Here is a 25,712-nt window from a genome sequence, read left to right on the forward strand (position 1 = left end):
TGATAATTTTAGAAAAACAATTTGGAAGAGAGTTGTGGACGAATCAAATATAAACCTACCCTTTTGGTTGGGGCTTTTATTTTTATCTTATTGGGGGGGAAACAAACCTAACAGTTCCCAAATGCGGGAAGAATATTTTGTATGCAATAATCCATTCACCGGAGGGATGAGCCAGGATGTTGGTTGATGCTTGTAAAAACACAGAGATGAGTCACAAGTTAAAGTATAACAAAATAATTTAGATATAAATACAAGAGTTCAATGAACAGAACATTTTAAAGAAAGGCCTACATAATATTTCCCTTAAAACTGCATTAATGCCAATTTTTTATTCTTCTCATTTCTAGACCGCAGCCTAAAAGTGATACCTGGTATCGGTATTTACCAATCCCTTGTACAAATTGATCAGGATGAGAATTTGACTACATTTCCTTAATCTGCATTTGGGGAAATGAACAAACAATGAATTGTATTTATATATACAGTGTATATAAAAAAAAAAAATATATATATATATATATATATATACATAGAGGAGATAGCATATTGCATAAACTAGATCTTTGTATAGAGCAGTACTGTTTAATTTTTTTTGGGCCACAGGTGGCAGTAGCAATTCAAAATTCGATGTTCCGAGCTCAGTAACTTAAACATCCATTTTTCCCCCAATGTCATGTAACATTATTGTTATAATAAAGCATTCCACATGCATATCAAATATTAGCATTCAGCTATTAGCATTCAACTATTCCGCATTCCCATGCAATTTCTCCAGAAATTGCAACCCTGTCTAGTTTGTCTGTAAAATTGTACAAAAGTACACCTCTGCAGAGGAGCTAATAATCCTTGCACACTCTCTGACAATGAGAGCGCCACTGCCACCTACTGTAGTGGATGCGCAATTACATTTTATTCCTTTTTATTTTTTTAAATCACAGACACTGTGCGGAATATCACTCTGTCATCAGTATCTTGATTTGTCTACTGTGGATAGACTGTCGCATTAGCATAGCACACTGCGACCAATTCAAAGTTTGAGATCAGCCTTGTTTGCCTTGAGAAAATCTTAAATTGTTTTCTTCAAATGGTTGGAAATGGGAATTTAAAAAAAAAACATGTTAATATCGGCAATGAATATACATGGGAATGTTCATTTTCGTAAGCCTCTTTTCATTTGGTGGATAAACCTCTGCTTGCGGGGTGTTGTTTTTAAAAATCCATTGACTTTCTGCTCTATCGGAATGGGGGCAATATTTAAAATTCATCCCTTCTCTGAGTGTGTGCGTGCGCATCTTTTTTAGGTCTTACAATCAGACCAGGACTGTAAATGCGAAAAGGGAGGATAACACGCCACAGCGGGGTACAAATTACTAGCGGAAGCTATGCAAAGACAATTAAGCCGCCATGAAAGATATTTACAGTTTTAAAGCAGGATCTGAGCTTGAGGCAAATATGCACAGAAAGTGTATCAGCATATTTTGCAGGCATTTGTATATATATATCCCAAACTAATTAGTTTTATTTCCCTTTATACCCAATTACAAATGTTTATCTGGCTTCTGTTTTTCAGTTTAACAGCGACCAAGTTGCACATCGTTCTTGCCTGAAAGCGAAGCCGCAGCTATAAGCTCTGTAGAAGATGATTATATCTATTGTATTTTATTTTATTTTGTGGCATATTGGAAGATCTGAATTAGCTAATAAGTGACGTTAGTTACTAGCACATGTTAGCTTAATGGCTAACCAAACTCATGCTGGCTAAAGCAACCTTAACATTCTGACTACTTTTGCTGTACTTCTGACTGATTTCTCCTCATGGGTGAAAAATAGTCTTGTATCCAGCCATAGAGATGTTCTATAATAAAGTTATTTTCTCTTTTAGTTCAGCCTCAAAGTTTTATAGACCACTCAGCTTTGTTTTGTTTTTTTAAATATTTGCTTGGACGAGCTGGCGAAGACTACATGCACATTACTTCGACATTGCTTCACAAAAGCGCAAACACGGCATATCTCAGGAGAAATGTCTCGATTTCGCAAATAAATGTCCAGAATTAGTAAGCTTTTACTTTTTTTCTTTCTTCCAGCTGTGATTTAATGTGAAGTGATCATCGTATTTGAAAGATGGCACGCTTTATCTTTGTGCCAGCTGCAGGAATGCATGGGAAACCAGAGCATGAAGCTTCGTTATTTGTTGGCCCCCTGGTACGTGTGTAATTTATAACGTGGCTGTCAACAAGCCAGCCATCATACAGTTTTTAGGTAATCCTTCTGGAAAATGCTGTGTCGCGAAAGCCTTCTGCAAATACCGATTCAATCAAGGGTTAGCTGGAATGGTTATAACCACGCACCCCCTCGTACTCAGCCTATATTATTAATGGATTTACTCAACACATTTCTTTTTTTTCTTTTTTTTTTGAAAGGCCCTACTAAATGCACATGCAAACATCTATTTCATCTCCTTGCCAAACACTTCTCCTCTGCATGCTTCTTCAAACTGGCCAGCTCAGCTACAGCCCTTGGGCTGATCTCCTTTCTAAAGCTTTGCTAAAGCAGCAGTAAGAAATCATTAGTTCCGGTGAGTTGTAATTTATTTTAAAGCCACTGTGGAGACAAAGTTACATTTCATATATTGCACAGACTTTTGCCACTGAATAGGCCGTTCTCAAACTTTTGACACCAAGTAGGCCTCCCACTCCCAAAAAATAATTGGATCTACCAATTATAGTACCATTATAATGACGTGGGGTTTACAGGAATAAAGAAGATGAAATATTCCAAGAAAAAAAAATCTGACTAAAGATGGAACACTACAAAAATTATGAAAAGTAAAATCTAAATTAAACTTTATACAATAAAGTCATTATTTCATGTGAAAAACATTTATCATTTATGCCATTAAAGTCCAAATATAAGGGTATATGTCATAAGCCAAAAATTAAAATATTTTTTATATATATATTATTATTAATTATTCAATTATTTTTTTCACGAAAATGAATTTGTACTAAAAAATAAAATAAAAATAAGTTTTAAACATAATTGCAAATGTATTGAACTTAAAAGTTAAATACAACTGAACCGTACTTGGGCAGTAATTCATTTGTGTACCACTTGAGGGAGCCCATGTGCCACACTTTGAGAATCACAGCATGATGGCATAATTGGTCGTAAGTTAAGAGTTTGTGGTTGGAATAATGGCTCAGTTGCATGAGAGGACCAACAGGACCAATCCTAAATTATTTATTTGTATCATTTTTAGAAACTGTTGCACTTAAAAACGACTGAAAACACTACTACTTATAATTAGGCGCTTTAAAATGTTTTTTTAAATGTGAAAGTGTGAATTATTGAAGGATTTTATTGTTGATATGTCTTGTCTATATTTTACTACAAATGTCAATTTAGCTGTATGCTAGCTAAATGTTACGTTTATTGAAAACTCAATAGGTTTCCAAATGAGTGTGAATGATCGTGGCAAACTCTGAAAACAATCTAGCGCCAGTCAGTATGCTAACAGCAACAAAATAAAGTCGAATGAGGCTCTCCTCTTACAGAAAAATAATTTGTATTCAAGAGGAGATTAAGGGTAGCGGAAGGAAATGGATGGATGTATAAATAGAAGAGGCTGCAGAGGGCAGTGAAAAACTGTCTGCTGCAACAAAGCGTGAAGTGTAAAGTCATGGTTGTAGATAACTTATTTGTGCCTGTTTCTGAGAGAAGAATATAGGGTTGTCGACCTAATCTCTTTCTTAAAATGTGTCATCTCAACTGTGGGTGGAAACGAGAGAAAAACACATTAATAACTTCCAGCATTCGGTACAGCCAAACAATGGCCCATAAAAGTCTCATGGAGTGTGACCTTACAAAGAAATCACGGCTCCTTGCCGTACTAAAACTAATTAAACAAAAGACTGCCCTTTCAAGATTAGAAAAATAATTCATTGACGGCATTTTACACACGGACAATAATTTGCTGGTATTTAAAACTCAAGGATCTTCTATTAATAATCACGTTACTCTGACCGTTCCAGTATTATTATTATTATTATTTTTGAATCACCAAATAGCGAATGTACGACAAAGGACTGGTCTTTTCGTCATGGTTCAACTTCAAACTTTTTACTTCTACAAGTTAATAACATTTTGTGGACTTGGTCAACGAAAGTGTATTTCAGATATTCCTGTACACGTCACAGAGATCGATTGCTATAATGCCGATTCTTTTCAAATTTATGAACAGGAAGAACCATTTTTACACCCAAACTTGTGGCCATTTTTCAATCAGGAACTAGAAAATGCGCTATATTCGGATATACTTTAATCATTTTACTAGTGGTGTCTTTACTTGGTATAGATATCGGTGACTACTCGTACTAGTCAGCTATCTTCGTGTGGGGGAGCGGCTAGTGGCTGCTAGAAAATCCCAAGAGTTAAAGCTGAGGGCTGAACAACCGCGTCTTTACTTTTGCGTTCCTGGTCCGACGTTGGACTTGTGAGCGCATGCGAGTCGGTCATGGCATTTCAAACAGACTCTTAATTTGCATCCTGTCTGTCAGTGGACGATCTCACAACTGATTGAATTGGGGAGGCAAGCGTTCGTCACGGAAACTGTCACGTTGGAGGCTTATCACTCGGTACACGTCTTCCAGAAGGAATAATAATGTCAACGCTTGTGTATGTACATTGGAATTCACCCAGAAATATTCAAGCAAAGTCGTTTGTTTAGTATTTGGTTGCCGGCTTGTCTATATGCACGCACGGACTTGGGAAATTCTTGGTACGATCATGTTCATGAAAGAAAAAAAAACACTTCACTAAATACAAACCGGCAAAAGTGTTTTAATATTAATTTACATGTAATCTACTTGAATATATCATTTTAAAAATAAACCTTTTACTATTAAGCATTGGGAAAAATGGTGCTCATTACATCCCGCTTGGTGTTATACACGCTTTTTGCACCGTGTAAATTGGGAGTACTTTAAAGAAGTCTGTAAGGCTCAAGGGTACTCGAGTGTATAGTGTGGAAATTGTTATGAAAATGATGAGCTAAGCCGTTTCTTGCGGTAGAACAGAAAAACCTCAAACAAAATAGGTTGCGTCTAAAAATAGTATCCCCCCGGCAACATACACCAAAATTATGTTATTACTTTTCCTGGGCTACATTTATAATTAAAGCTATGTTTACACAATGTTCCCAGGAGTCGGGGCAGCCTCGTTGAAGGCCGCAAATCGGGTTAGTCGTAAAACAGGGACTACGTTAACATGCAATCAATATTCGGGTTAAAGTCAAAATTCCGGTTTGTGAAAGATTCGGGATTAACTTGTTTACATGCGTGAGCGGACAGAATCACTCCCGCATACATATTACGATCTAAACCGGGGCGCACGGTAGTGTTAATTTTATCCCGTTTTGATTTAGTCTTTTTTTAGTCGACTATAAATCTAGCATTTTAGTCTTTATTTTAGTCCAAGAAAATACAATTTATCTGTCAACGTTTTAATCTACTTTGAGTCAGGATCAATCATTTATTGTTTTTCTTAACCTGCCAGTCTGCTGTTTGGCTCTCAGCGTCTCGGGTGTGAGGAACAGTACACAAAGCCTCCATGTGTTGGAGGGGTGCTGATGGGACTCTTGTTGGTGGTAAGTTCACATCGGTCCCGAGACAATGACCTAGGATGGCTTTTCCTTGTCGTTAGGAGCAAAGCTTGGGATCGGTGAAGGAGCCGCAGGAATCGCCTGCTGGGTCTCAAGCTGCGAAGGAATCATTGCCTAACACTATTTCCCACTTTTATCTGTTTGTTTGCCAAGGTGCTCACTGGTTTGGTTGTCTCAATTGTGAACAAAAACAATCAAGAAATACTCGAAGAACGACAATGGCAATTTTTTTCTTTTTTTTTCATGTCACAGGGGACCATATCGATGTTTATTTGTCCATCTGGTGAATGTTAGCATACCGGGTCTAGGTCAAAATATATTTCTGCTTTACAGTTCAGAGCTTCAAGGTTCTGAGGCGGTCCTCTGTGGAGCTTGCAGGTTTCCCCCGTGGTTGCGTGGGGTTTCTCCAAGTTCTCTGGCTGCCACCCACATGATTCAATTCCAGATCTATTATGACTGTTGTGGAGAAAGAGAAACTAAATTAATCTGCATTCTTGACCCAGGCTGGCAACAGATTGTGTGTTGCCAGAATGTGTTCTTGCCTCTCGTCTTAATATGAATTGTGTCTTTGAGTTTGCAGTATACAGCGTGACGTGCACTGTATGTTCCTGTTTGATCTTCTTTGCTGTGTGGGGCAGTGGAGTTCTGATTTTGTTGCCAAGGAGACAGCACTGTGAGAAGGAGAGGCACAAAAGATTTTTAGCAACAAATAATTGTTGGCCTTCAGCAGGAGTCTCTAACCCTTTTACACAAAGAGCTATGACAAAGGAAAAGCATGTGAGCTACAACTTCATTTAAAAAATGGCAACATCACTTACACTGATCTACTCAAACAGTTAATGTAATGAGTTGTCCTAAAAATTATAGGCAATTTTCCTATCTATCTATCTATCTATCTATCTATCTATCTATCTATCTATCTATCTATCTATCTATCTATCTATCTATCTATCTATCTATCTATCTATCTATCTATCTATCTATCTATCTATCTATCTATCTATCTATCTATCTATCTATCTATCTATCTATCTATCTATCTATCTATCTATCTATCTATCTATCTTATCTGTCTGTCTGTCTGTCTGTCTGTCTAAATAGCTATCTAAATAGCTAGCTAGCAAGCAATCGATCTTAATAATTAGCTAGCAAGCTTAAGAAGTAGCTCGCAATCTATCTTAAGAACTAGCTCGCAATCTAGCTTAATAGCTAGCTAGCAATCTAGCTTAAATCTATCTGTCTGTCTGTTTTAGGAGTGTGCATCGAGCCAATAAAAATCCTATTTGATGCGTAACTCGATACACAGGGTGTGATATGATTCAAGGACTTTACATTTTAAAGACGAACAATTTGGTTCGATTCAATGCATTCAGCTTTTAAAATCTAATTTGATCATCTGATTCAAATTGGTTTTCTTTACACCCTTAATAGTTTAGTGTTCTCACGACGTCACGCACCACCATTTTGGAGGCCGACTCATTGTTGAGTTTTTTTGCCTTTTGAGTGTTTGTATGGAAATTTATTTCCCTCAGTTACCATTTGAAAAGTCTTTGGATTTCTTTGACGGAACAAAAATAAATAAAGCCGTTTTCTCAACAGCATGAATGACATCACGTCACATTGAACGTGAACATAGCCTATTAGTTTTTGTTGTTGTTATAATCATATGCCATAATAGGCCACAGATTGTCCCTTCTTGTTTATGTTGGATAACTACATTTGCATCAGCTTGTGACTCATTATATATGTTTTCATTAAATGATTTTCTGCAGTTTTGCTGCCGTACTTTGATTTTCATTTCACCTTTTTTATTCAATTGTATGCAGCCGGTGACAAACAATAGCGAAAATGCTTTTTATCGTACACTTCTGAGCCGACATGGAGACGCGACATTCAAGGTTAGAGGAGTCAAGGGTATCTTGTTGTGGTTGTTTGTGTGCTTCTAATTTCTAAAGCAAAGATATTGTGGAACATCAAGTGTGAAATTAAACAAAGTCAATCTTTTGTTCAGCCTATTTTCGCAAATGAGTTTGTGAGTGAGCCATTCTGAATTTAGATGTACAACATATACTAATTTCCCTCACATCAAGTTTCTCCGCTTGACTTGGCTGTTGGGCTAGAAGAAAATCTGTCCCTTTTAGCCGTAAATTGTTTGAAATGAAGCCAAAATTGAATAAAAGCTACTTTGAATTTCTGATTTTTGTTTTTCCCAAACGCACAGATTAGCATTAGCTATCAGTGTTAACTTCTGGTAAGTGAGTTAAACTTGGTTGCTCAATGAAGTTGTCTTTGTTTTGTTGTTGGTTGTTATTGATGTTTGGTGATGTGTCCAAGTGTTGCATCTCTTCGCCAATTTGTCTCGAATCGTATCTAGAACCTGTGGCCCTTCAATCATGAAAAGAAGTCTGAAGTGCTGTGTGGCCTTTTGAATGACCCACAGCTGGTCTGGCTGGTTGTTTTTCAGCACAAAAGCCCGCGAAACGTTATCCCTCCATTTCCTTGTAGCTTGTAACTGTAATGAACAACTTGCTTTACGGTCCGCCTACAGATTACTGAAGTGTGTCTGACATTTGACGGCAGCGCAGTTGCGCCATTGAAACGGTTGATCCTGTATGACACATGAATCCAACAGAGCTTTCTTGTTCCCTTCTACAGGTCTCGTGATCGGCTTTTCTATGACGCCGCCTGTTCTTGACAGCTCCAGAGACGACCTTATGATTCCGGTCAATCAGACACTCACTATCACATGCAGGTATGTGCGTGCTGTGTTTTGGAAGCAACGCTGTGCATAACTTGTTTTGGTTATAATTCAAATTTCTGCAGCTATTTAATTATCATGAACACTGAAGACATAAGGCACGGTGGTCAGTGTACAGATTATCCATCCATCCATCCATTTTCTTAACCGCTAAGTCCTCACAAGGGTTGCGGGGGTTGCTGGGGCCTATCCCAGCTGGCTTCGGGCAGTAGGCGGGGTACACCCTGAACTGGTTGCCAGCCAATCGTAGGGCACACAGAGACGAACAACCATCCACATTCACAATCACACCGATGGATAATTTAGAGAGTTCAATGAACCTGCCATGCATGTCTTTGGAATGTGGGAGGAGCAAGCACGGGGAGAACATGCAAACTCCACCCAGGAAGGCCGAAGCCCAGACTCGATCTCACGTCCTCTGCACTGGGAGGCGGACGTGCTAACCAGTCAGCCACCGTGCCGCCCGTACGGATTATATAACTGTAAATGTATTCTTCCTTTAAAATAACTCAAAATACAGCCATTAGAAGCTACACCCCTGGCAACAAAAGTGAGTACACCCCAAAGTGAAAATATCCAAACTGAGCACAGTCATTTTCCCTCCCCAATGTCATGTGACTCGTTAGTGTTACAAGGTCTCAGGTGTGAATAGAGAGCGTGTTCAAATAATGACATCTCAGAAAGAAGGCTCACAAAAAGTTTGCTGAAGACAAACAAACTACAGACATGGGTTACTGGAACCATGTCCTGTGGTCTGATGAGACCAAGATAAACGTGTTTAGTTCGGATGGAGTTAAGCGTGAGCTGCGGCGACCAGGTGATGAATACAAAGACAAGTGTGTCTTGCATTTTGTATTTTGAGGGAACAATACATTTACACTGTTATATAAGCTGCACACTGACTACATTTCATTGTGTGTCGAAGTCTTATTTCTTCTGTGTTGTCCCATGAAAATATATAAGAAATGTGAGGAGGGGTACTCATTTTTGTGATATACTGTAAATCAGACCTTGCCTCCACAATGTCCAGTGATACAATGAAAGTTTCAAGGCACACAATGTTCACAATATTTTTTCTATGCCACATTTGAAATCCAGCCCAGAAAGAATTGTAACTGTAAATGCTGTTAGGTTACGTGTAACACCTTTCCATGATAAACAGTTGATCATATGCATGAAATGTGTAGACAATGTCATGTCATGACAATGTCAACCCTGTCTACATTTCAGCAGAAGGAACATTGCATGAATTGAAAGCAAAACCCAGCACAAAAAACGAATTGTCAACACCGAGATACTTTTTTTTCCACCTGATAATCAGCCATTATGCGAATTGATTCTGATAGCAGGACAGTTTTTATTCAGTATTTTCCATGCATTCTGCTGCCAAGTTGTCAATCATTCACACATTTTCTTTCCCTGTTGAAAATTGCCCTCTTAGGAATCACTTTTTTTGCTCCTGGACCGTGTTGGGAAACATGGGTTTTATTTGGTCTTTCTCGTATAAAATTTCAGTATCTTCTGGGAAAGTCTTCATTGTCAATCAAATTTTTACAAAGAAAAATGATCCAAAAAGTGATACCTCACAACAATTGGAAAATAGCCCAAAGAATACTTTTATCTCCATTTCCAGAGTTATTTCCAGTCATCATCATTTAGAACTGTCCACAGATGTGGACATGCGTAGGCGGGGAAAGTGCTCAGATTGTGCCTGCAGGTTTAAATGTACTCATGTAACTCAATTTAAGCCATAAAACAAACAGGGATGTGTGGATCGATGCACAAAGGAAATTACACGCTACACCCGACAGGCATCCACTGAACCGCACACGCAAACAATTGCAACTATTGTCGGTCTTACGTGTCGTTGAAATTAACATCCTGAATAACTTGTACTATATATGACCCGGTGTTGCTACAGTCACCTTGGAATAGTAACTTAGTTACTTCGCTAATTACTTGCTATAAAAGTAACTTAGGCACGTTTACAGTCACTGCAGGTCTTAATGCTCAATTCTGATTTTTGGGGTGAAATCCGTTTTTTTTTTTTGAGTAAGCGTTCACATTACTTGTTAACTCATTCACTGCCATTGACGCCTATGAACGTCAAAAATTTATTTGAACTGTTCCTATTAGTTTAACATTTTTTCCACTTTTGTTAACAACAATTTTTTTTTAATAATCTTTTTTTTTTCTTAAAAATACACGATTATTTAAAAAAAATTAGGAGCGTCAGGCGATACATTTTTTTAATTGTAATTAATCGCATGACTTCAATAGTTAACTCACGATTAATCACAAATTTTATATCTGTTCTAAATGTACAATCAATTTTTTTCTAGGTTTTTATACTCTTGTTAACTAAAGTCAAAAAAAAATTCAAACTAATAGAAATAGTTCAAATGATTTTTGGACGTCTATAGCCGTCAATGGCAGTTAATTGCGACCTCAGTCTGTCTGCTGTGTGAACGGTATATGCGACCGCAAAGCGACCCGCATGCGCAGAAGAAGATACCGAGTCACTCACAAGTTACAACGTTGTGTTTGTGGAAGTAAATACGTACATGGTATCGGGGCCACGGACTTTTATGAGTCCCTCGTTGGGGCTCATATTTTTACCATCTCATATCTACAGAGGAGTGATGCGGGAGGAGGTAGAAATAATATTTTGTGAAAATTAGGCGAGCCTGTTCGTTCAAGCTCCTCATCTCACGGAGACCTCTCCTTTTTTTCCCCCCTCCCCTAACGATGACGCCACGTCACTACCGCGCGTATTAAATGAGCCATCTGCATGGCTAAATGATTTATATCACTACAAATGTCAACTTTATGCTTCGTGTTTCAAGTGGGGTTAAATTAATGTCAAATATAAAGTCACAACTGTTACTCAAAACAACTTTGCCGATTCACGTACGTCTTCCGAGTAATGCCCCCGCCCACGTTTGCTGACGTAGAGATCGGATATATGCGCCCTGGCCATTCAGCCAGCATTGCATTGCATTGCAAAAATTCGGATACGTATCTGATCTAGGACCACATATGAAAGTGACCCAGTCCGGATATGAAAAAAAATCGGAATTGAGTCATTCAGATTGCCATAAAAAAGTCAGATACATTTGAGCAAAAAAATCCGATCTAGGGTCGCGTTTGCCTGCAGTGTAAACGTAGCTTTAGTTACTTGCTTTAAAGGGTAACTATGTTAGGTCATTAAGGTAAAAAGGTAGCTAAGTTACTTTAATAGTTACATTTAGCAGATACAGACCACCCTGCATCGAAATTAACATAAAAATTATACCCGGTTAAATCTTATTCCGCCATTTTTTTTGTCCTTCAACTAATTCTACATTTCTTAACCGATTCAAACCATTCCAATTTTAACATGTTCCAAAAAATCAGGCTTTGTGGGCTATTACTTTTCTCATTCCTAACTTTCACCATTTTCCCATAAGTCAAGATTTTTCACTTCAGAAATCCCCATTCATTTCCAATGAGACATTCAAAATTCACCCTGATTCAAAATTCAGCTCATTCAATTCACCTTGGGATCAATTTTCAGCACTCTCCCAATTGGCCCATAGAAGAAATTCAACCTTTTCAACTAAATATTGCATCATTTTTACCAACAAAATTTCTTAGGGTAGGCGTATGGGTTAGGGTTAATACTTGAGGTTTGTATTTTTCTTATTACAAATTTATCATTCCTATTAAAAATTCTAAACCTTCAGTTATCCTTTGTTTGGGCTCTCTAAGGGGACAACGCACTCTCGCTTGGGCCTGGCCTGACCGCTCCCTGATGGGACAAAAGCTAAGCGAGCGTCAGGGCCAGCCGCCTCTCACCAGGCCCCAGGGGGAGAGGACAGTCCTGGTCAGCGAGTGTCCAGGCCAACGCGGGAGGCCATATTGCAAGAAGTTGATCCTTACCTGGGTGCAGGCCCGGGACACCGGCTACTATCGCTGCTACTACAAGGACGTGAAGGCCATCATCGACGGCACCACAGCTGTTAGCACTTATATCTTTGTCAGGGGTGAGTCATCGTCCTACACACACAAAAATGCTGGACCACCAACCACTTATTCCCGTTTTTCCACTTAATTAGCTTGTCACGGTTCCACTCATAATTGATGCTATTTTTAGTACCTGTTCAGAAGGGATTCCAAGTGGGCTAAGCTTATACCCCTGGGTGAATTGTTAGTCCATGTGTCATTAATTATTCGTTTGGAGTATGCCCAGCCAAAAATGACAGCAGTAATCACACGTACAGTACCGTATAGTACAGTACTTTGCAGCAGTTCTTTTCTTGATGTACTCGGCGCCCTCAAATAAAATTGGACTTTCTAGATGTGAAAACAGAAAGACCGCATTAGCTTCCATGTCTTTGTTTGTAAGCATTCATACGGCTCCATTCAGTGCAACACCATTTTGGCATTCTCTCAATGGTATTGAGGTTTTTTGTGTGTGTTTTTTTAGACTTGCGAGGAAATATTTTTAAGATTTAGGGGCATCTCAACTTATTTCACAACAGGCAGACGTTTGGCAGGTTTAATGCCACACAGCTGAATTTAGCCATCAAACTACACATTATACAAAATTGATGTGAAGTTACACCTTCCATTTTTTCCTCGTGCTAGCTTAATGCTAACACTAATTAGCATATCTGAGCACAACCGGTGCAGGATGGACATGTACACTGACAATTATAATACATTACAAATTTTTTTGCAGTTTTTGGGGGGAAGCCTGGACTGGATTACAGGGAGTCCTTGAGTTACGTCGTACACGACCTACGTTGTTTCGACTTTACCTTCTTTTTCATTAATTTCCCAAAGTAATCACACCATTTTAAAGTTACTGTATTTAAAGTTGTGTTGTTGTTACCTCCAGCAACGGACGCTCATCAGCAGGTCGGCTCGCCACCAGGCGCGTCACATTTCCGTGTTTAAATTAGAATTAGCGCCACTCTGCCCTCCGTCAGCAATGAATGCCCGTGCGGAAACACACAATTTTGGTTCCGGCTCGTCCGGGTCGCGCAAATCTGTTTTTCCCCCCCAAATTAAAGTATTTTGATGTAATAATCAACTTTAATGAGGAAATCTGACTTAAGTCGAAATTGGGGTTACATCGCCAGCGTCAGAACGGAACTCCGCCCTAACTTGAGGACTCCCTGAAATCGCATTTTCATTCCTTTGAGTGAAAAAATGTGATTTGAGTTACAAATGTTTTGAGCGTGGTCACGTAGCAAATTAAACTTGTATCTCGAGGCACCACATGTTTAGAGTACTGCTAATACATGCAATATATTCTCGCTTTTAAAAAACAAGTTTAGTTCCTCTTAAATACATTATAGACACAAACCCACAAGAATAGATTTGCTAGAAGTATATTGATTTACAGTAAGTACACTGTGTTATAAACAGAATAGGTAAAACTAATATTTTTAAATTTACATACCGGTATATTTCCAAATCATCCTGTGACTGACCGGCAACCAGTCCAGGGTAAGTGTTAAAAAATGGATACATAGATGAAACCACTTCTCTGTACACATTGGCGAAAAAAAGCTTACTACCGAATGAAGTTATCACTGTTACACACACCCTTCATTTAAGGCTCAGCAACAATTATTCATCGCATTATATACAGTGTACAACTTCGCCTTTTGGGAGGTAGGGGAAAGGCAGCACGACTTAGCTAAATAAGAAAGGCATCAGTAAAATGTATGCCAAAACTTAGAAGGCAATGAGCCTTAAAATTGGAGAACGCTCATCCAAAACAGAAAATAGGGAAACGCTGCAAAAAAAAAGTTTATATACAAGGTATGTTTTTGAAAAGGGATGGGTTTGGAGAAAATGCCCTCTTTTTTGCGTTTGAACAATCATTTTGTTTTTACTGCTGCTGCAGTGAGTCAGCACTTTGTGTTTTGCCTTGATTTGTTCTCTCGCTGAAGAAACCATTTCTCCTCCCGCCAAAGATGGTCAGCAGATCTTTGGCCTGATTATCTGGGCTTGGAGTTCAGTTTCTCTTTTTGTTGGGAGTTTAGGCAAAAAAAACAAAAACAAAAACAAATCAGCTCTTCTACCAAAACACTTCTCCCCGTTCGATTATCATTGCAATACCAAAGCTGCTTCAACATAATTAGGCGCGCAGTTGTTGACTTTGCATCAGTTAGACCCCAGAGACGAGCTCGATTAACAATTTGGAAATTAGAGATTAAAATCGGTTGATAATGGTTTGCATGGGCAGCTCTATCCATATTTTGTATTTTGTATTAATTCATTCACTGCCATTGACGGCTATAAACGTCAAAAATTCATTTGAACTATTTCTATTCGTTTAACTTTTTTTCCCCCACTTTTGTTAACAGGAGTATGAAAACCTAGACATTTAAAAATATATATTTATTATTATTTTTTTATTTTTTTTTTAAAGAAAAGAGTATTAAAAATGAGAGGCGTCAGGCGATTAAAATTTGTAATTGGAATTAATCGCATGACTTCAATAGTTAACTCACGATTAATCAAAAATGTAATATCTGTTCTAAATGTACAATCATTTTCTTCTAGGTTTTCATACTCTTGTTAACAAAAGTGAAGAAAAAAAAGTTAAACTAATAGAAATAGTTCAAATGAATTTTTGACGTCTATAGCCGTCAATGGCGATGAATGAGTTAATTGGAGAGGTTATTTAGTACTTTATGAATAGCGCTCTATGAAGCTTTTTTTCTGCATATTCATCTCCTCCCAGGACCATTCCGGCGAAATCACTGAGAAGACAAATATGTCAGATATGATAATGAATGAAAAATGACTTTTACTGTGAATTCTGTTTCCCTTGGTTTCACATTGTGCGGCATAATATTAAAATTCATTGCCGCATCTCCAAATTGAGCCACACTCGTCAAATGTGACTGGCGGCACCATGTAAGTCTGCACTTTGTGAGCACCTCATTAAATCTGGCCATGTAAGTTTGTGCATAGATAGCGTGACATTAACAGGGTTACCTCTTTTTTTGGAATCTATTTTACAACTAGGAATGTTAAAATGTTACTTCCTGGTACCGTTGTTAAAGGTTTTAGGATTCTTCCTTCACGGGTGAGCTGAAGTCAATCCCATCTGACTTTAATCAAGAGGCTGGGTACATTCTGAAGTGGTCAACAGCCAATCACAGGGCACATACTGTTTCGACAAATCATTCACACTCACATTTTTGGACAATTTAGAGCAGCTTTTGTCACACTCATTTTAGTTCACGGTCTACGTTCACCCCAATTTGATCTTAAATTAGCCTGACGAATGTATATGTGGTGGCTTAATAAGCATTAAATAACAAGCATTCAAAACATTTGTTTTGGCGCAGATAATTACAACGTGTACATTCAAAATATTCACATTTGTTGGATTATTATCTTGTTGCAAATAATATGAGAAATCTGAAATATCCAAACAAAAACAATTGCAATTTGAGGTACTTACAGATCAAAGTGGATCTGTATATGTGCCGGTCCATTTATAAAACAGCTTGTTAAGATCTAGATAATCATTTTAAATGTATGAAACGTTCTGTATCTGGAAATCTTGACAACTTCAACACACCATGCAAACTTAAATGTCTATTATGAATTAGCCGTTTACTTTGTAAATGTATATATAATTGTGTGCATGAAAACATCAATATCAGGTGTCAAATTCTAAGTAGCAGCCAGTTCCAGAATGTCATTTAAGTTGTCGCCATGGCCAGATTGGACTCCCTGATGGACAGGTTCTGGCCCCATTGGCCATAGTTTGACACCCCTGATTCAATGAAACAATAAACCTTAAAATATCAAATGAAAAAAAGTTATTTGTGAGGACATTTTTATTTGTAAGGCAACTAATTCTGAAGTGACGCTTCAGCGAAAGGATCCCAAGATTTTAGCGTCATATTAATTTAAGCAATTATCAGGGTGTGTCACTGCAAATGGATGTTGACACCTGGCATTTTTCTGATCATCTGATGTAACATGTTGACGTAAATTAGTTAGAATTACATTGAGGTCTTGTCTTGCTGCTTTTGCTGGGGAAAAAAAAGAATAGGAGGGAATATCACAAAGAAGCCCACTGACAGGTCCACTCATGTGAAATGCATGTTTATACCCCCTGACAAGATGCCAAAACAGTTTCCACACATCTAACCAGGTGAGCCGATCAGAAGCAGATGAGGCCTCAGTCGTCAATTAGAAGCCGGCGAGAGGAGGGATGAGATGAGGCCGCATGCGGATGCTGCTAACCCTGCCAGATGGTGGCCCTTGAACCCGTCTGCCCTGGACAACATGCACCCACCATCACTCAAATTCGATCATTTCTTGCCTAATACCAGTTGTGATTGCCTCCGAGTAGTTGTGTATTATTTGTCCGTCCATCCTTCAGCGGCGCCGACTCTGACTTTTCACACTTGAGTACGGCAATAACAGAAATGGCCTTGGACGAGAAGGCAAAATAAATAAATAAATAAAAAGTGAGTAATTTTCAGCCGTACTACATCATCTGTGGCTGGCGGGGGGGGGGGGGGGGGGAGCGCGCTACGAGATAAGCGCGCCGGCGTGCGCTCACGCTGCGGCAATATGGGCATTTGCGGCGATAACAGCTGCGGCGTAAATGGGTGACACAACATTACCGCCATATTAGCTGCCACATTGAGTCACAAAAGGAGGTGAATCAAGGTGTTGGAGATTTCATCAAAATATGAGGGGGCGGGTGACGCCGTACGTTTACGCATATTATAGTAATATCAATAAACGTGCCGTTATGGTATGCCCTTTGCGGCCATTAAGAGGCTGCAGTATATTTGGCGCACTGTAATGCCTGCCATTATCCCGGCAGCTATGAGGGCATCTCATTAATGACCTGCTGTTTTCCATCTGCACCCAGACCCCGAACAGCCTTTCCTCAGGAGGGACAAGGCCAATGAAAACAACCTGGAGACCATTTTTATCACACGCTACTCCACGGACATCGTCGTGCCGTGTCTGGTGACAGTGCCCGACCTCAACGTCACACTCTATGCGGTTTGTAGGGACGCCGGGTTTTTAGCACTCTCATCAAAGCTGATTGAGCATTTACTAGCTTGTTACGCTTCTGCGATCGCAGTATCCCAACCCACTGGACAAGAACGAGCTGTCGTGGGACAACAAGAGAGGGTGGTCCATTCCCAGACGCGTCGTCGACGCCGCGCCGTTGCTCATCGGCTTTTCGTGCGCGGCTGTCCTCGAAGGCAAAGAGTACCACTCGGCTAACTACCTGATCCACACCACAGGTAAATGAGCAGGAAGGAGACGCACGCATGCTTGAGGAGGCGATGGAATATCAATGAGGGGAGTCGACTCGGAAGGAGGTCATGTGAAATAACCACTGGCTGTGCCAATTTAAAGATAACACGGATTGGGGTGAATACTCGGATGACAGCATTGGTTGTAGGCTGGGAATTAACGGACTGTTATTTTCCATCAGGGGAAGTACCTGCATTGCCAGAATTTGACAAAATGTACAAGGGATTAACTGTTGGGGGCAAAGTAAAGCAAAGGTCATTCCGCTCAAAATGCAGGCACAAACACAAAATGAATGTTAGCAACTGTCTGGATATAAACTGCCGTATTTCCACAAGTAGTTTCCATCTAATGGACTCTGTGCCACGATTAGTCACCGGGTGTATTGTCCACTTAAGATAAAACACCTCTGTCAAAAAGACGACTCCGTTTTCCCATTAGGAAAAAATATATAATTACCTCAGTTCACACAGGGGGATTAGAAAGCTAACTGCAGAGCCTACACAGTAAATTCTGTAGAGTAAATTTGACTCTATTTAGAGTGGGACCAAATAGACTCAGTTTAAGAGTAATAGTTACACTTGGAAGAGAGTCAAAGAATTGGAGAAAAAAGGTACATAAAAGTCACTCAAGGGTGGAGGAACAAACTCACAACTTCCAGTTTGGGAGACAGCCCATCTACTCCCTGAGCCACGCAGCTCCTGCTGTGTGTTAGTATATCACTCATGCCAGCTGGAATCTTCTTACTTCAAGAGACCAAAAACGATATATTTGGTCTCTTGGAGATAAGAAAACAGTAGGAGGGGCATAGCTCAGGTGGTAGTGCGGCAGTCTCCCAAGCTGAAGGTTGTGTGTTCGTTCCTCAACCCTTGAATGACTTTTATTTGTGTATTTATTTATTTATTTACTTATTTTCAATTATTTATTTTACTCTCTTCCTAATGTAAACCTTAGCCTACTCTGAAACCGAGTCTGATTTGATCCCTATCTACATCGAGTCAAATTTACTCTACAGGATTTACTGTGTATTAGTACTCTGTCACTAACCAAAACAGCAGCACCGAAGCATGTACACAGTCTGCAAGAGATGTCAAACATCAAGTTCTCACAAAAAGTAAAACAAAAAATGAGGATTCCTGTGTATAATCTTTTAACAAACACAGGATTTAATCTCTACAACAGTGACATGAAATCAATTTCCTTAAATTGTAACCTTGACAGAGATTGACAGGGCTAAATCGATACCGCACAATAAATGATAACTTGGGAGAAATAAAATAAGATCTCATTAAACTTTTGAAAGTCACAGAAAGTTGTGATGAGACGCGACAGCCCATACGACAAAAAAGAGGAGAAGAAAAAAGATCTCATCATTAAGTACTGTTTAGTCACCCGTAATTGTTTGCAGATTTAATTGTCCTTCAAATGTTTTCAAGAGCGTTATCAATATTGTTATGCTAATATGGGGATGACGGGATGTCTTGGCAAGGTTGATTGTTGTGTTGCTGGAACACACTTTGCTTTTTAATTTGGCTCTTCACAGCAGGATTTCAGTAATGCTTCTTTTCATCCAAATTGGAAGCGTCCGCCCCCCCAGGAAGCGATCTAAAATCATCCAAATGATTTGGAATATCAATGATTTCAGTAGCTCGACTCAGGTAGTGAGTCGCTGTGTAATGTGTTAAAACATAGTTTTCAGAAGGCCAATTCCAAATAAATTTTTATATTAAATCACAAAAACACAACTGAACCAATTCTACTACTGTCCGCCAAATATGCGCACAGTTGTTGAATAATTAAAATGCCATCATCGTGCATACCAATTAGTCTTTATTGCTTCCAATTTCTTTTATTTCTTGCCATCGTGTCATTTCCCCAAAAGTGACTTCCCTCTTTTATGCCACCACATGTGCCATTATGTGTACAGAACCAAAGGCGAAGAACACATAAAGTCATAATTGTGTTTTGAGCAGTGGCGGTTCTCAACCAATAAGAGGGGAGCATTCAAACTGCTTCTCGCTAATGTTACCTTACCGCAACACAAAACCAAGTAAACTCATAACAGTAGCCTATGATAATAAATGTTATTTCAAGTGCAGGTTGCGGAAATGTTGGCTATCCCTCCCCGTTGCTTCGAGTTCAAAATGAGGAGAAGTATGATGTCATAATCTTGCATCAAAAAGAGAATTTTAAAAATCGAACCACCCTATACACACATTACAGCAGCTCAGTGTATGAATAACATTTTTATATAATTGGCTACCTTTGCAGTACTGCTTGATTTTTGTGTTGTTGTTACTACATTTAGCTAACGCTAGCTAGGAGTAGGAAATCTACTTAAGAGGACATCAACTTTTTTTTTCTCAGGTGAATTTTTGCAACTTCTACTTCAACAAAATATATTCCTAACCAATGTTTTTAGTGGTTTTTTTGCGTAATGGCGTGTTTTTATTTTTATTTATTTTTTATTTTTTAAAGAGCTCAGTATTGTTCATTCGGTAATGTCATCATCATTGCTCTTTTTTTTCTTTTCTTTTTTTCTTTTCTTTTTTTCTTTTAAAGGCTGGGCTTTCCTACATGATATGTTCTGCTGATGTTTCCCCGAGTGTTACCCAACCTTATTGCCCTGAGAAATTGCATTGTGTAATACGCCTCGCCGTCTGATCAGCCCTTTTCTACAAAATACGACAGATCCAAATAGAATATTGATCCACGTGCGCTAGTTCCACCTTTTTGCGTCAGCGCCAGCTCGTAATTTGTGTTATTATAGCACTCTATAATCTTAGTTCATTTCACTGTTGCCGCCCTAAGGCTCTCCACTGGTTTTGAGCAAATTAAGGGAGATTTCATGTTTGGTTTTTTTCTCACTATGAGGTAAGCCCTGTGCGAAATTGTTCATCTTTCACTTCCAAGGGTAAACCGAAAGTTATAGCTGGTGCCAGCGGCCAAAGGCAACAGCCACGTGAGTCAGGAGCGGGAACGTTGAGCTGGAACGTTAATGGGCCGTTAAAACAATCACACAACCACAGACTCCTGCGCGCTTAGCAGCGCTATACGTATACGATACACCAAATGGCATTTCTAAGAACCGCAGATGGTAGCGTCCAAAGATATCTTACTGTGTGTCTTTTATCTACAATTGAGACTTCACTACATCCTCCTAATGTCAATATTCTGACACATCAATGGAAACATTGTGAGTTTGTGTATAGTGGAACGGTCCAAAGAGAGCCATTTCCTCTGGTCGTGTCAGGAAGGAAAAACTGCTGACCATGTCACTGTGACCTCCCTCCCTGTCTCCCTCCCTCTGTCTTTTCCCGGACAGGAAGTCGGGTTTACGATGTCAAGCTGTTTCCCGAAGAGCCCGTGGAGATGATGGCGGGGGAGGCCCTCACCCTGAACTGCACGGTGCAGGTGGAGTTCGACGCTGGGGTGACCATCGAGTGGTCCTACCCAGGGAAGCGGGTTAGCAGAACTTGTCCCGTATCACATCGCCAAATTTGCAGAATGTTCAACAAAGCTCTTTTTGGTCCCTTTGACCAGACCAACAACTCAGTAGACACGAGATACCATCGGGATGCACTGTCACACGCCACAGAAGCAGTCAACATCCTGACCATCCAAAGCGCCTCTACTAAGGATTCTGGCCCGTACACCTGCAACGTCACAAGCGTGGACTCCACACAAACCAAAACAATGCAGGTCATAGTTCACGGTATGGACTCACTCATGGCAGAGAAAGGATATAAAAATAAATACACAATAGCCCGAGGGTCATATTTTATTTTATGCTTTTACTAGATTTGTGTTATTTTTTTATGCTCCTTATGGACAATAAAGGCAGTATTGTGCTATGAACAAAACTATAACTATGCTATAATTGGAATTTTTTATATGACTTGAAAACGTCAATACATCATAACAGCAGATATTTTTATGCATGCCGTTTAAAAAAAAAATTGTATATAGTATATAAAAATATATATATATATATAATATAATATTATATTTATAATGGGAGTCTATGTGACCAAAATGGGCGTTGTATAAAGAAACATGGTATAAATCTTCCCTCCCATTTGCAATAGTTTAAGAAATTGCCGCATGGTGCCAATTTGAACCTTTACATGTCATGACAATGTGCTGACATTTTTAGCTTCCTAGAGCTTTTTTAAATACTTGTCTTTGATAATGATGACTCATTTAGGGCTTGTTTTTTTACATTACCTACTTTGCCACTTTTTTTTATCTTACGCAAATACAGCATGTATTTGAAAAATCTAAAACCAATACTAAAACTAATAGGGATAGGTGAGTTTTACAACCCAAATAAGCACATAAAAAAGAAAAGAATGGATGGCAACCTAACCTCTTGACTGATAGTCAATTACCATAAAATAGCTGTGGAAGAACAAAATGAGTCATACTTAAAGTGAATTCAACCGCAGACGCTTTCAACCGCCGGTCATGATTTAAATATGCGCTGCCCTCTTGTCGGATTTCACAAGTTAACGGCCAATAAGGGCTATCTTTGATGCTCTTTATATCATATGCCAAGTAGAATATCTTGTCTTTCATCCTAGAAAAGCCATTTATAAACCTGGAATACAGAAGTGGACCACTGGTGGAGGTAACATCTGGCCAGAAGTCATTCAAATTGCATGTGAATGTGTCTGCGTTCCCCGTACCTGAAACACGATGGTAGGTTGAGGCTCCCCGTTGTGTCCATTAAGTCTAACAGGCAGACACTAAAAGCATAATTAGGCCTCCCCACCTTGAGATTTACCCACTTAATTAGGGGGAGTGCACCTCAACGGGAGGCACTGGAGCAGCTGCGCTTTGTTGTGTTGTGTGTCAAAGGTACAGAGACGGAAAGCTGATTAACGAGCGGCCAGAGTTCAAAATGAAGCGTATGAGGATTCACCTTAACCACGCCTTGGAGATCAAGGACGTCGGTCCCGGGGATGCGGGCCTCTACACCCCGGTGCTGAAGAACACTGCAGCAGGCCTGGAGAGGAGACTCAACATCACACTTGTTGTCAATGGTAACTGCTCGCCCTATAGCCATATGGCCATGCGGTTATGTGTCAAAGCAGAGGTTATATGTGTTATTTAGATTTGTGGAGAAAGTTGGTTTAAATCCCAAATATTTGCCTAAATGGCGGGTGACTAGAGAAACAGTGCGGGCTTTATTCCCATTTGTTGGCTAGATTTCATTCCAGTTTTGTTTTTGGATAGCTGAAGGGGCCGTGAAAACATGCCCAAACCTGCTGAGAGAGGAATATTTCAGAAAGTGAAGAAACTCAGAAAAATAACTCAAAGTTTTCTCTACTTAGGCAATATTTCCCAAAAGTTGATTTTCTTCTTCCAAATATGCAACACTACAGCTCTTTGTTGATTTGGTCAAAGTCTCTCTGTCTATCTGTCCGTCCGTCCGTCCATCTATCTCAGGGGTGCACATCTTTCCACAAAGGATGATTATTACGGTTTTCGATACGTAGGGTACGAAACGATTCAAGGACGGTTCAATTTGAAAGTAGAACAATTCGATTCGGTTCGACTCATTGGGATTACGATTTCATTCAATATGATACGGCTCATTTGTAGCGGGTATGATGCAATTGTTTTTTCTTTTTACATACATTTGAATGAACTTGTCACTACTGCAGAAGTGCCACTTCCTTCTGAGATATATCTTATATAAGACAGTTCGATGCGTATCTCGATATATGATAATCGTGGAATGGTTGTATTCTGTTTGAGTCGATGCACTCACATCTTTTACATTTCCGATTCTAATAGGTTTTTGTTACAGCCCTAATATATATCTATAGAGTGCAGAAAGGCAATATTAATATCAGAAAATTAGTTCAGTGATTCTAAAAGCATGGTGCACATACTCCCTCCAGTGGTACGCGAAAGACTCGCCGCCTTAGTTTAGCGCTTTTTGTGTCACAGTCAGACTTTACTTTAATGATGAACAACAAAGGCGAGTCAAACTATCGTGTGACTGGTCTTAATTCGGAACCGTTTGACTTCATGGCCATTCGATTTTAGAGGTTCCCCCTCCACTTTGTTTCCAGCTGGGATAGTCTCCAGCTTTCCAGTTATCCCGGATGCGCAGTGTAGAAAATGAATGAATGGATGGTTGTCGGTATATTTCATCCTCAAACCAAATCCCCTGCACGTAATTACAAACCTCCACCAAGCTGTTGTTTTTGCCAGCAGAATCACAGGAAAATGCATCGAAATGATTTTCATGACAATTACCGGAATGGCCTGTGTGGCATAGGCCAAGGCAAAAATAATAAAAAAAAAAAAAAAAGTCCCCCTCCATCTTATAGTTTTGTAAAAATGACACAGAAATCGGGGGCAAAGTTGATCTGGCAATTTTCTGCAGTTTAGTTGCAGAGCCGTAAGAGAGTTAATTTGACTGTGCATTGGAGTGAGAAGTTTACCACTCAGCTCTCCTTTCACGTTATGATGAAAGAAATGTAGTTGGGGTGTTTTATGCAGCATACCAGACATTGCTGCTGACATGATGCACTCAGTATTGGCCATAAATGGCTTTTCTGGGTTCTGTATAAGCGGCACATTGACTGTTATGACTCTTAATTGTGCAGTCTTTGTGTAAAAGCTTACTTTTCTTCCGTTTTATCGTTAAAAGTGATCTTGTTAAAATGTCCCCTTGAAATAAAACTCAGGCAAATGCAGGTGGATATCTATTATGGGGACTAATAAAAATGTCTGGTGCGGCACAATCAAAAAGTGGTTAGCGCGTCTGCTGCACTGTTCCGTTAGCTAGTTAAATATAGCTTAGCTTAGCTCCGCTAGTTCAAACGTATTGCGATGCCGCCACGAGTGGTCAAGGACGGACAAAGCTGCCGGCGCGCACTTGGAATCGTTTCATTGAACAGAGTGTAACAAAATGAACACAAAGGCATAAGTAAAAAGTTGTTGCTCTCGTAAAGAACAGCTGACACATAAAGAACCAGCGATTATGAATATGGCTGTTTTATGACCCCTCCTTCTCCTCTACCGCAGTTGCGCCGCAGATAAATGAGAAAGAAGTGGCAGAACCGTCCAGTCCTTACCCCAGCGGCGGCAGCCAGACGCTAACGTGCACCGCCTATGGTCTCCCAGCTCCCACCATCAGCTGGCAGTGGAGGAAGTGGGGCCCGTGTGTCCTCAACAGCACCCGCAGTAGAGCGTAAGAGAAAACATTACCCTGACTTGGACAGCTTTTAGTCTCTGTAATTGGTGTGAGCAGCAGTTTCGATCGGACCCGCAAAAAAAAAAAAAGAGAGTAGGATGACAGTGTGAGGGTGAGTGAAGAGGAGAGGATGAAGGTGGGGGCACTAGTGGAGGAGGAGAAGATAAAGACAAACGCTGGAGTTGATTCCTTGGATCTTTCTCAGCTCTTTTTCGTTACCACCATCCAGCAGCCCTCATGCTTTCTAACAGCAACCGCCACACGTATGCTAATACGCTAGAACGGCAAACCACCCGAGTGTGTGCGAGCTCATATTTGGCTGCTATAAATCACGCACCAGCCCAACTTTTCACACATACACACGTTTATTACCAAGCATATATTTCCCCGCCTTGGGCTTTTTTCTCCCATTCTCCATCTGCACTCAATCCCTTGACATGATCGAATAGTTCCTTTGCACCACCATGCATAGTAAATTGTTGGGCTTTTTCATATTCTTTTAACCCCAGGTGTTACGCTTGCTTTATTATTCGAATATTAACTTCTGTTCACCATCTTTCGCCAAGGCTACATTTTCGCTTCATACAAGCTTCAGGCGATCTCATATCGCTTCACCTTTTGTGTGGGTGAGTGCGTCCTTATAGGTCACCTATTAATCTTAAATATTTTTGGTAGAATTTCATGTACCCTGAGGTATGTTTTTCTTGACCTTTTCTTGAATTTCACGGATTTTTTTCTGCTGCCATGGTCTAACAAGGCGAAACATGCTTTATCCTTGTTTG

The 25,712-nt window shown here is 39.7% G+C and overlaps 1 protein-coding gene and 1 long non-coding RNA gene across 5 annotated transcripts in view; one reads left to right on the forward strand and one right to left on the reverse strand.

Moving 5' to 3' along the window:
* Positions 1-25,712, forward strand: part of flt4 (fms related receptor tyrosine kinase 4) — a 98,546-nt gene that overhangs the window by 49,848 nt on the left and 22,986 nt on the right. For all 4 annotated transcript variants that reach the window (XM_086085761.1, XM_086085762.1, XM_086085759.1 and 1 more), the window contains 9 exons: positions 8,315-8,411; positions 12,168-12,442; positions 17,323-17,459; positions 17,542-17,707; positions 21,043-21,182; positions 21,261-21,432; positions 22,301-22,418; positions 22,578-22,762; positions 24,762-24,927. In XM_086085761.1, the coding sequence (XP_085941887.1) occupies positions 8,335-8,411; positions 12,168-12,442; positions 17,323-17,459; positions 17,542-17,707; positions 21,043-21,182; positions 21,261-21,432; positions 22,301-22,418; positions 22,578-22,762; positions 24,762-24,927 (1,436 nt within the window). In that variant the 5' untranslated portion in view covers positions 8,315-8,334. The remainder of the gene's footprint in view (positions 1-8,314; positions 8,412-12,167; positions 12,443-17,322; positions 17,460-17,541; positions 17,708-21,042; positions 21,183-21,260; positions 21,433-22,300; positions 22,419-22,577; positions 22,763-24,761; positions 24,928-25,712) is intronic.
* On the reverse strand, positions 5,963-25,148 carry LOC147168681 (uncharacterized). The gene is made up of 4 exons (XR_015096034.1): positions 24,812-25,148; positions 22,642-22,725; positions 6,202-6,330; positions 5,963-6,115 (listed from the first exon to the last, which is right to left on the reverse strand). It is a non-coding gene; the product is annotated as an uncharacterized LOC147168681 (long non-coding RNA).

The sequence above is a fragment of the Leptonotus elevatus genome, chromosome 9 (genome assembly GCF_054856555.1).
Source record: "Leptonotus elevatus isolate MCC_2025b chromosome 9, RoL_Lele_1.0, whole genome shotgun sequence".
In the NCBI taxonomy this organism is placed as follows: domain Eukaryota; kingdom Metazoa; phylum Chordata; class Actinopteri; order Syngnathiformes; family Syngnathidae; genus Leptonotus; species Leptonotus elevatus.